A 12,065-nucleotide genomic window follows, 5' to 3' on the forward strand; every position below is an offset into this window, starting at 1 on the left:
ATCCGCACTATATGACTGAACTAGTGATTTCAGTTTTTATATCAGCTAACTTCTTTTTCAACACCATAATCAGCTAATTACTAGAGTAACCACATATATTAAGCCTTAATAAGCTTTAACGTTTCCAATTATATATTCTGAGTCTGGGTCTTATTAAGAAGATACCCTCTTTCTTTAATCTTCTTATATATATACTTGTATCTCTCATTAGATCAAGAATAAACTATCAGGCATAGACGTAAAACGCACAAAAAGACGATCCCGTTCATTTCGCCGATTCGAGTTTAGAATTTGAGTTTTGCTATAGTAAAAAACTCTCAGAAACAGTCACATCTAACTTTTTTACTACAGTAAAAAGCTCTCACACAAAATTACATCTCAACTCGAATTACAAACTCAAATCAGCAAAGTGAACGGGCCAGTACATCAGATCTCTAACTCACTAATATATTGCAATTGCATGTGCATGTGATTTGGGAGTCAAAAACTAAACACGTATACAATAAGCTGTGTGAACAAGCTGACCATCAAACTCTTTAATTAAAGGGATCTACTCTAGCTAATACGACATTGTATATAGAACATGCACATTGACCCGAATTACACGGTAAAAGTGGCGACTTAGTCTAATTAGTCACAAATTGTATTCTTCAAGGTGGACCCAAGGAAAGTATTTGACTAGCTAGCTATGTTTTTTTTTTTTTAAAGGCCTCGTTTGTTTTGCTTGTTCGAGTTGATCATAATTTGAGTTAAAAAGTGATGAATTTATAGAAAAAAAAAATACTATAATAGAAAAAATTAATTTTGAATTTTTGTGAGAGAAAATACTGTAATAAAAACTTGAATTGTGATTCGAACTAAACTGGTGAACTGAAGGAGGCCAAAGTATAAACATACCAACTCTAAAAGTGTGTTTGATAGTGCTACATTTGTCTCATTATATATCTATACATATTTGTATATTTGTGTATATATATATATATATATAGACTAAGTACTGTCTTATTTTATCCTTCAATTTGGTGACTTACCATACGTTTACCAAAAACCAAGTCTTACATAATCACTTTGTTATACTTTTCTTTTTGCATCTATAAATACCGTGAACAGCAACACATATGCCTCACTAACTATTCTTTCATCAGTGAGTGCCTCAAGTACTTCACGACTCCAACCATGAAACTCCTCATCCTCTTTGCTTCTCTTCTAATTATTGCAACTCCTCATGCTCATGCGAGAACCTTACAAGGTAATTCATACTTCATGTTATGCTATTTCAGTATTTTCTTTGCTCTATCTAGTCTTTCAGCATCTATGAGTTCGAACACGTGTGTTTTTATAAGGGCAAAAAACTTGTGAGAGTTTGATTTTCTCTCTATATTCACATCTCTATCTTCGCTGTGGCTAATTTTTCTTCCTTCCCTTTTCCTATATTCAATGGTGCCCTAGCTAATTGTCTTTCAAGTAAGTCCCAACATGGGTAAAATACTCAAATTTCACATCGTTTCAACATAAATATAACTACAAACAGAATCATTCCACTTAATAGATTGACCTTTTAAAATAAAAGTTTAATTATGAAAATTCTATTTCTTTTCCCTAAATTTTCTTTTCATTTCTTCTCAAACTCCAAAACATACAGCTCTGCCCCTGCCATCATGCATATATATGTATAATTTTTTCTTTTCCTCTTTTTTTTTTGTGTTTTTTGTTTCATGTGCTTGGCGGATAACTTTAGGTAGACTTTCCAACTTAATTATTTCCATTATATATATATATATATATATATATCTGATATCATGATTTTTTCCCTTTTCAACAGGGATTATTAATTCCACAGGCGACAAGTTGGACATGATAATTAGTGTCTACGGAAGGACAACGCCAAGCCCGCCGCCATCTCCATCAAAAGCTCCGTCTAAGCAGCACTCAGCAAGAGGAAACAGTGGCTCTTGTGACCATGAAACCACACATACTTACAATAATGATAAAATTAAATGCCGAAGAGCTAATGACTGGATAATTGGGTCACCTCCTCCACCACCTCCGGCGATGGCCTTGGAAAGTTCGACGTGTAAGGAGCATTATCAGGTCAAACCCCGAAGTCCGCCGCCGCCTCCCAAGAGGGCTCCCCCAATCAGACCGGGTAAAATGATCAGAACTCCACCTGCTCTTTGCATGCCCGGAAGACCATGTGGTGGTACTGACAGATTTATCATGTAAATCTAATTAAGTAATTAAGTCGTAACTCTCGAGATTTTAATGAATCTAATCCTCAAAGGTATAGTTGCAGTTGTTAATTAATCTCTCTTGTTTAGGACGACAGCTCGCAAGTAGCTTAATTAGCACTAAATTTTTTTGTTTACTTACTTTGGTAGTAATTTATGCTGTGGATTTTCTTAACTTTAATTTATCTTTCATTTCGCTGGATGTAAAGTAGTTTTGTCTTGGACAATAATGTAAAAAACGTGCTATAATATTGAAGTGGTGGAATTACTTCGTTCTTGTTCTCTCATACAAAAAAGAAGGAAAAAAAATTATATTTTGCGGCTACCAAATTCACACGGTCAACTGGATAAAGGTGGGGTTTTGATTGTTCAAAGATGAGTTTTGCTGGGTAATATCGATTAATGTATTATCACTTAAAGGAAAAACAAGGGCTAGTTTGGCAAAGTTTAACCTTCTAATTAGTTGTCTCACGTTGCTTTTAAAATTCAAAATTTTACAAATTGGCCTTCGAGCTTACCGAAAGTTGCACTTTGATACCTCCCTTAAAATGTCAAATTCGTTTTATTTTTTAACGGTTTTGAATACATGTGGACTTTAAATTTTAAATACAGTAAATTTGAACAGAATAGACGTAAAGATTTTAAAAAATTAGGAAAAAAAATCATAATCTCTTCCTCACTTTAATTAACACTAATGTTGTTTTCTTTTACTCACATAAGGAATGTGACCTATGTGGGTAAAGGAAACAAGAAGTCAACAATTATTTTTTTTTTGGTTTTTTTACATGGACACCCCCTCAATTTTACGATTATGATAAATTAGTCCCTAAACTTTTTTTTGTTAATCCACCCCTTAAACTTTGAATTTTGTTGCATTATAAGTCAAATTGAAAACGAAGTTAAAAATTTAGACAGTATCTTCCACGTGAATGTTAAATAAATATAATTCTTTTTTTTTTGCATCGAATTGAACGTCATGAATGAAAATCCCCCCATTTGTACCCCAAAACGGTTAACTCCGAATTTCAAATAAATTTTCACTCGTGATGCATATATAAGGATCAATTCAATGTAAAAGAATGTGATGCGTATATGAGGATCAATTTGATGTAAAAGAATATTAATTACCCTCATTAAACATTCACGTAGAAGATACACTTTTTAACTTTGTTTTCAATTTGACCAGCATTACAATAAATTTCAAAGTTTAAGGAGTGAATTGTCAAGAAAAAAAGTTAAAAAACTAATTTACTAAATTCATAAAGTTAAGAGGGTGTCCATGTAAAATAGTCTTATTCTTTAGAAGAATATTAATTACTCTCATTAAATACTCACGTAGAAGATACACTTTTTTACTTTGTTTTCAATTTGACTAGTATTACAACAAATTTTAAAGTTTAAGGAGCAAATTATCAAGAAAAAAAGTTAAAAAACTAATTTACCAAACTCATAAAGTTAAGAGGGTGTCCATGCAAAATAGCCTTATTCTTTAGAAGCTATGTTTGAAATTAACCCAAAAATAAATTATTTATTAACAACATGTCTACCTTTTTCGCCAATAGCGAACCTTTTCCAGTGAGGGTGCATTTGGGCGCTGGTGGTAAAGACATTGGAGAGGTGGATTAGGGTTATGTAACCAAGTTTTTTTTTATTTAATTTTTTAAAATTATCTGCAGTATAAGAGTGCGAAAAAATTCAAAAAAATATTCCGACAGCGGGCTGCCTAGAATGATTTTTTTTCGGGCTGCCCGAGCCTAAAAATTTCAGGCTTCAGACAAGCCCGCCGCCTGAAATTTTAACAGTACCAGTATGTGGTTTTTATTTTTATTTTTTTTACACCAGAATCAGCTAACTACTGTAACCACATATTTTAATCCTTGACGTTTCGTTTTATATATAATTTGAGAGTGGGTCTTTTTTATGTTTTATTTTGGAGATTCTCTTATTTTTTGTACTTTTTTTCTCCGGTTAAAAGAATAAATTATATCAGTCATACACTTAAAAGCTAAAACGCATAAGAAGATATATAAAACGTCAAATCTCCAACTAATCATCACTTTTAATATAGCTAATACGACAGAAGCTATGTGTGAAGTGTGAACAAGCTGCTGAGAAACCAATTGTCTACTCATAGCTAGTACGACATTATTACAAAACACGTACCATTGACCCAAGGACACGTTTAAAGAATAACGACTTATTCCGAGTCTTAAATTGAATTCTCCATCATATATATATATAAACTAATTTACGGCCTATTTAATTTATAAATTAAAATTATGAGATTAGAATTATTTTTTATTTATATATATTTTTTATAAAAAAAAATATTGTAACAAATTATGAATTATAATTTGAATCAAAGAACGCATTCTCCAACCAAACAAGTTCTTAAACATCAGGCTAACTAGCTATCCTTTTCTTTAAAATAACAATAATAAGTGTACTAGTAAATGTTTAGGTGTGACTACGTTTGTCTTATATATCATTTCGTTATTCGAATGAGTCGTACTATATATTATATTCTTAAATTAGTTTCATGGCTTACCTACCTTTACCTAAAGTAATTGTTAAAGTATAAAATTATTGTTGGTCCATTTTTTAATAGTTTAAGTTTTTTAGATAGATTAGTAAACTAACATGGTATCAGAGCAGGAGGTCCTGAGTTTAAACATCCGTAATTGCACTCTTTATCCTATTTAAAATTATCATGTGTTGGGTCTTTAATATATCTCGGGCTTAAATATTCATGTGTTGGGCTTTCCAATTAATTTACCCACACGATTACCCATTGTCCAGCCCATACGTGAGGGGGAGTGTTAAAGTATAAAACTATTGTTGGCCCACTTCCTAATAACTTAAATTTTTAGGATGGATTGATAAACTAACAGCAACTCTCATGACCATTTTGTTATACTTTTCTTTTCCTTTTGTGTCTATAAATACTGTCAAGTACTGCATAATATGTATGTATGGCTCATTAACTACATATTCTTTCTTCATCAGTCAAGGCCTATTAAGTGCTTCACAACTCCACACCATGAAACTTCTGCTTCTTTTAGCTTCTCTTCTAACTATTGCCAATCCTCATAGTCATGCGAGAACCTTACAAGGTAACTTATACATATATATATATATGTATATATGTGTCTATATATATATATATATATGCATGATTTTTTTTTCACGTGCTTGGCGAATAACTTCATAGCTAGAACTTTCCAACTTAATTTCCATGCATCTAATATACGTTATCTCATGATCCCATTTTTTTCTTTTTTCTTTTTCTTTTTTTTTTCTTTTTTCCTTTTCATCAGGGATTATTAATTCTGCAGGGGACAAGTTGGACATGATAATCAGTGTCTACGGAAGGCTAACGCCAAGCCCGCCGCCACCTCCATCTCCGTCTCCGTCTAAGCATCCCTCAACAAGAGGAAATAGTAGCCCTTGTGACCATGACACCACTACACATACTTATAATAGTAATGATAATGATAAAATTAAATGTCAAAGAGCTCATGACTATATAATTAGGTCTCCTCCTCCTCCACCTCCGGCGACGGCGTCGGAGAGCTCGTCGTGTAAGGAACATCATCAGATTGTACCCCGAAATCCGCCGCCACCTCCCAAGGGGTCACGTCCAATCATACCGGTTAGAATGAGAACTCCACCTGCTCTTTGCATGCCCGGAAGACCATGTAGTACTGGTGGATTCATTATCTAAAATTTAAGTAATTAATTAAGTCTTAATTTTAATTTCGAGATTTTTAAGTCTTTTTTAGGACTACAGTTCGAAAGTAGGCTTAATTAGCTTTAAATTATGTTACATGCTATGGTAGTTTATTTGGTTGGATGTTAAGTAGTTTTCCGTTGGACAATAATGTTGAAATGGTGGAATTAATTACCTTTCATGCCGGTACTTTCCGTTCTTGTTCTCTCAAACGAAAAAAGAACAAATAAACTTCTATTTTCTAATACCATATTTACACGGTCAACTGGATAAAGGTAGGCTTTTAATTTTTCAAAGATGAGCTTTCATTTAATAATTAAATTAGTACGGACTCTAAAATTATCACAAATGATCATCAAATATAAGGGTATATTAGATCCACCAAAAAAGAAGAATGAAGCACAAATTGAGACCTAATGGAAAAAGACATACTCGGTACATTAATAATTGAACGCGACAAAAGCTCGTTTACAAAACCACTACAATTGATGGATAAAATCAATCAATTGAGACCAAACGACTCATAACACTAGAATCTACACTCACAATGCCGTATATATAATCAAATCTAACGGAATAAACTCACTATCATAGAATGGTAGGACGATAATTTTTGTTATTACATGACACGATTATTTTAAAGTGATTTTGTTGGGAAATATCGATTAATATATTACGACTTCAAATGAAGTCGTGTGAAAAGTCATCTAATATGGCCCAGGAGATCATGTGATGATGTAAAATACGGGAAAAGGTTAATTTCAATTTCTGTCCCGAGAAATACTTTGGTATCTTGCCCGCTAATTGTAAATGTGAGACAAGTGATGACCCCATTGTTGCGCACTTATTGAAAGGAGAGTAACACATATCGTGGATTTACGGATGTAGTTACTGGGGGATAAGTCTTCATATGTGTTTTTTTTTAGTAGAAGTCTCATATGGCTGTTGTCCAACAAATTAAAAAAAAAAAATATATATATATATATATATGAGACTCACATGCACATGCTGTGAATTTTTAATGGTTTTGTCAGAGATCAATAGTGCAATTTTTATAAAGTTTAAGTGCTAATAGTATAATATTTGAAAGTTTAGGGTAACAAGGTGAGAAACTGAGTAATCCTCAAGGAGTAAAATTGGAACTAACCTAAAAAATAATAATTTTTCTTTTAGTAGATGGATCTAAAATCATGATTTGGATCTTAGTTCATAATCAGTATTTGTTTATAGTGATTCTGAATCAGTGTTTGGTTTGGATGACTCTAAATCATGATTCAGAATCTGATGTGATGTTTTAAACTAGCTCAAATCATGATTCTAAAACCACCCCCTCTTGATTCAAGGTGATTCAAACCCCTGATTCTGAATCATGATTTCAGAATCATGATTTGAACTCAAAATCATGAATTTTGGTTCTAGTTCTAAAATTATAATTAGAATCACCCTAGTTTGAATTTTCGTACTAAACGAACCCTTATTATCAAACAAGGAACGTCGTTTGGTTGGTGGATTCGTGTCATGGTTCGGATCATGATTCGTAACTCGCTACAGTATTTTTTTTCACAAAAAATATACGTAAATTGAGAATAATTCTGAATCAATAAACTAAACATAAGTATAACGACATACAGTCTCCTGATAGCGAATCTTTTTCTCCATTGGAAAGCTGTCGTACAGGTTTAAGATTTCTGATTTTGGGGACTTTTTCAAATGGGCAATTTGCAAGTCTTCTTTCTCTCAATGAAATTGACCTTTTTTCCTAATTATTTTCTTGACAGCTCTCAATCATTCATAATCTTGAATTCATTGAAGAAATAAATGTAAGAGCTTTTCGCTTCAGAGCACAATCATTCTCTCAAGTTTTTTTCTTTTCGGTCCCAATATAACAGATACATATATCCGCAAAGACTGCAATTTCTATTTTTCTTTTCCTTCATTTTATATTCTTTTTATTTCTGTTATTATTTTGTATGGATTATTGTTGTTATTATTAGTATTCTGCGAATCGTTTTTGGGGGAAAAAAAACGGATATTCTCTGTGTTGAAGATGATTAAATTCAGAAATATTAAATTTGCTTCGCTCGTCATTTTTTTTTTTTTTTGGCAAAATTGCAATCTGTGTTGAATGATTATGCGCGCAATCTATTTTTCTGTATTCTTTATAATTAAAGATATTTCTTAAAAATTAAAAAAAATCTACTGATCTGAGAAAACCGGGCCGAAGAAGTTTTGGGTTCCTTTCCAAAAGCCCAATATTCGTAGCCCAATTTCTGCTTCAGACGACGGTAAGCTCTGCACCAAAAGACAGTTGGATATCATCCATACGAACATGAAATGACTTAGAGATTGTTTGATAGGAGGATTCGTACCCCGATTTGAATTATAATTTATAATTTATTATAGTATTTTTTTCATAAAAAATACACATAAATCAAAAATAATTCTAATCTTATGATTCTAATCTATAAACCAAACGTCTCCTTATATAACCTTATGAGGGCGTTTGGTACGAGATAATTACAAAAATAGCAATGGAAATCTGAATATTTAGTACGATCTTGTTCATTTCACTGATTTAAATTTAAAATTTGAGTTTTGTTACAGTGAAAAGCTCTCACAAACAGTCACATCTAACTTTTTTACTACAGTAAAAAACTCACATAAAATCACATCTTAACTCAAATTAAAAATTCAAATCAGTGAACTGAACGAGAGTTTGTAATTATTAGACTTTTTTAAAACCTAAAAAAATAAAACTCATGAATTTCACTATATCCTATTTTGAAATAATCTTAAACCCACCTAACAGTATGTTATTCACTTTCTCAGGAAAGTAATATTTACGGGAAACAATTTACCCTATCATTTCTCTCACCCATCTCTCTCTCTCGTCCAGACCCAGCACCGCTTCCGTCGAGGACGCCGCCGCCGCCTTCCGATCAACCACGCCGTTGCCGGACTTTCCTCTGCCGCCACCACCAGAGTATGATTCCTTTGTTTTTCCTTTTTATGTGAAAAATTTTTGATCTGAACTTTCCGATTTGTGTTAATTTTTTATCTGAACTTGAAAATCTCACTGGGTTTGAACCAGAAAGTCGTCGGCGCATCTGGGTTTGAACCAGAACGGCCACGATTTTTTCATCCTTTTTTGTCCCTTGCTATTTCTCCCCATCGATTGCATAAATTGCTATTTCTCCCCATCGGCGCATCTGGGTTTGAACCGGAACTTGAAAATTAACACAATCCTTTTTTGTTTTCCTCCCCATCGATTTTTTGTCCCTTGCTATTTCTCTTTACCTCCACGACTAAAACATAAGTTGAACCCCCATGTATTTTCTCAAGAAAGCTCCATCCTTCTTTGCATCCGCCGCCTGAGACACAACCTGCATCAACCAAAAAGCACCACCCAAGTCGTCTAGTTTGGTTCTGTAATCTGAAGAATGAACCTTATGTTTGGTTCTGTAGAAGTAAAATGCTTCAAAGCTAGAACTAGAAGATTCGTCTAGTTTGGTTCCCGTGTAATACAGTAATGCTTCAAGTTAAATGCTTTTTTCAATCTTTGATTTTTTTTTCCCTTAAACACTTGCACTATTGAAATATGGAACTAGAAGATTCGTCTATGGAGTTAATTTTATGTTCAGTATGCTTATTTCTTTTTTTCCATCAATGAGCAGATATGGAACAACCACACATACAGTAATGTAATATTCCTAGAAATTTGAGAAAGATTCCTGTATGGAACTAAACACAGTAACGTATTATTCTTAGGAATTATATTACCTTCTATCACTTTCCCGGAAATATGATTTCCACTGATTCCTGCATACCAAACGCCCCCTGTAGGCTTTAGGTAAATCTTCTAACATAAAAGGGTAAAACGGACTTACACATGTTCCTACATCACACAAGTTCCTACATCGTCAAACTCGTCCAATATAGAGAAATCCGAACACATGAAAAATCTCGTTAAAAGGCCTTTTCTTTTGCTGATCTGAAATTAAAGAAACGTACTTGTCTCTTCTCGTCTCCCTCAGGTAAAACAAATTTTCTAATTTCTGTTAAACTTCCTCTCCTTTTCGTTTCCAAGACTTTGGATTTCTTCTTTTGAATCTTTGGTAGTGAATTGTTTAGATCAATGGATATGGTGAATTTTGTCCTATTCCAATAGATTATAGATCCGGTACTTGTTTATACTTTCTGGGTTGCAACTTGTTGCAGATATTTTGTTCTTCTTTTTGTGTATTTGGGGAATTTCTCAGTAATGGGTATTTGGAGAAATTTTGTTGTGTTTTTAATTTGCTTCCATACGAGCTTTGGTTTTGCAAATTTGCTAATTTTCAAGTTAATGTTCAATTGAAACTTTTTTCTGCTAGTTTAGTTTAGTTTAATTCTAATTTTGGTTTTGGTTTTTTTTTTTTTTTGGGGGTTTTGCTGCAGATTGTCAGCAATGAACTGGGTTCAACGAAAAATCTACCTTTACAATGTGACATTTGGGCTCTATATGTTAGATTGGTGGGAACGTTGCCTCTTTAGTATCCTCTTTATGCTTTTTTTTTTCCAATCATTTTTCCTTGGTTAATGATTTTCTGTTTTTCAAGTATTTGGTTTATTGCTCTTATGCTAGGAAAACTTGGATAAATTATGCATCCAATTAGTACACATAGGACATGTTTATCTACAGGTCCTAGGTAGTTTCATTTCTTTGAAGCTTTTCCTTTATTTTTCCGATCTAAGAAGGATTTTATCTGCTTTATCATGTTTTGCTGTTATAGTTTATTCATCTGCTAGTTCCTTGACATTTGCAAGATACTTTGGTGGTGGTATTGATGTGGTTCGTTCTTTATAACGGATCGCGATACATGGTTGAGTTCTCCAAGAGGTACATTAGAATCCCCCTTTTCCTTTTTCTTCTCCGCTTGTTAAATGTGGTTTGTTTACTGATAGCATTTCTTTCTATATTTGGTTACTTCTTGTACTTTTGGTTTTGTCACGTTTGTTAGACCATTGTAATTTTTCTTTTTCATCACAGTACCTTTTGTTTTGGGTATTTATTTATTGCCTTTAGAGTTTAGTGAGATGTGTTAGAATTCTATTTTCAGCCTTCAACAACTGTTACTAGACTTGCGTTGCCCCCATCAAAGAGTAAATGATATGTTACTAATCTGATTCTTGGTATTTCGAGTTTTTGATGATTTTCGGTTTCTGAACCTCTTCTTGGCTTGATAGGGATAATAAGTACTTTCATGTCTTTTACATTACAGAGACGCCTGAGGTAGCTGCTTAGAATTTAGGAATCCAAAAAACTTAGAGTAGAGAATTGCGTTCCGTTCTGTAACCTGATCTCTACTTTGTACGTGATGCTTGGTTGCGTAGTAGACAGCCGTCTGAATGTCCTCATTGGCTTCAAACTTGTACAAACGCAAATGTTCTGCGGTTGTTTCGACCAAAATTCTTAGATATGGATAACGACTCATGTGTGTCTGTGTGTTCTGTATGAGTTGTTTGTTGACTGTCAAAAAGTCTTATTAACCAATAAATTCTGTTGTATCTGATTGTATTTTTTCCCACAATCTCAGGCAGCGATGGTAAAATTCACAAACTGTAGCTTGAAGCGGAAAAGGATGGATTTGGAATGCCAGTGCAACATCTTACTCTCTGATTCACTTAACTTATGAAAACAAATTTACCTGTAGAATCAATGATACATGTTGACAAGTTTTGCTTATTCTTTCTGTTATTATTGTTAAGGATTTTGGCAGCAACCCCCAGTTGGCCCTTCTGTTTACTTTGTTTTCAGAAGAAAAGATTTTAGTGCTTTAACCCTCTCCTGTTTCAGTCAAGTCTTAAAGTTATGGATAAATTTTTAATGGTAATGTTTCCATCGGTGGTTACTTGTCAAATATAGAACTTTGATTTTTTTTTTTAAATAAAGGTTGTTGTTCATATTGAAAATATATAGCATTTATTTTTGTTTTTTGTTTTTCCTATTCAACCCTAAAGTCTAACCGTAACGTTGCAATTTGCCTGATCGTGCATTAATGTTGGATTAGTATAAAATCTATGAAATTTAGTGTATTAATTGGAGTTGTGTTTTGGCTTGAAACAAA

General features: G+C 33.1%; 1 protein-coding gene and 1 long non-coding RNA gene across 3 annotated transcripts; both read left to right on the forward strand.

The window, feature by feature from the left end:
- The first annotated feature begins 1,113 nt into the window (after positions 1-1,113).
- Positions 1,114-2,343, forward strand: LOC21401063 (CASP-like protein 4A2). 2 transcript variants are annotated; one of them, XM_024164092.1, is made up of 2 exons: positions 1,114-1,249; positions 1,823-2,343. In XM_024164092.1, the coding sequence occupies exons 1-2, from the start codon at positions 1,177-1,179 to the stop codon at positions 2,221-2,223; spliced, it is 474 nt and encodes a 157-aa protein (XP_024019860.1). In that variant the 5' UTR covers positions 1,114-1,176; the 3' UTR covers positions 2,224-2,343. The 2 variants fall into 2 exon arrangements, with proteins under 2 accessions (XP_024019860.1, XP_024019861.1); XM_024164093.1 differs by having other exon boundaries at positions 1,841-2,343.
- A 6,426-nt stretch (positions 2,344-8,769) lies between these two features.
- LOC112091158 lies at positions 8,770-11,831 on the forward strand. Its single transcript, XR_002902005.1, has 4 exons — positions 8,770-8,941; positions 10,396-10,490; positions 10,765-10,837; positions 11,535-11,831. It is a non-coding gene; the product is annotated as an uncharacterized LOC112091158 (long non-coding RNA).
- The last annotated feature ends 234 nt before the right edge of the window (positions 11,832-12,065 follow it).

Source organism: Morus notabilis, unplaced genomic scaffold (genome assembly GCF_000414095.1).
Source record: "Morus notabilis unplaced genomic scaffold, ASM41409v2 Scaffold235, whole genome shotgun sequence".
In the NCBI taxonomy this organism is placed as follows: domain Eukaryota; kingdom Viridiplantae; phylum Streptophyta; class Magnoliopsida; order Rosales; family Moraceae; genus Morus; species Morus notabilis.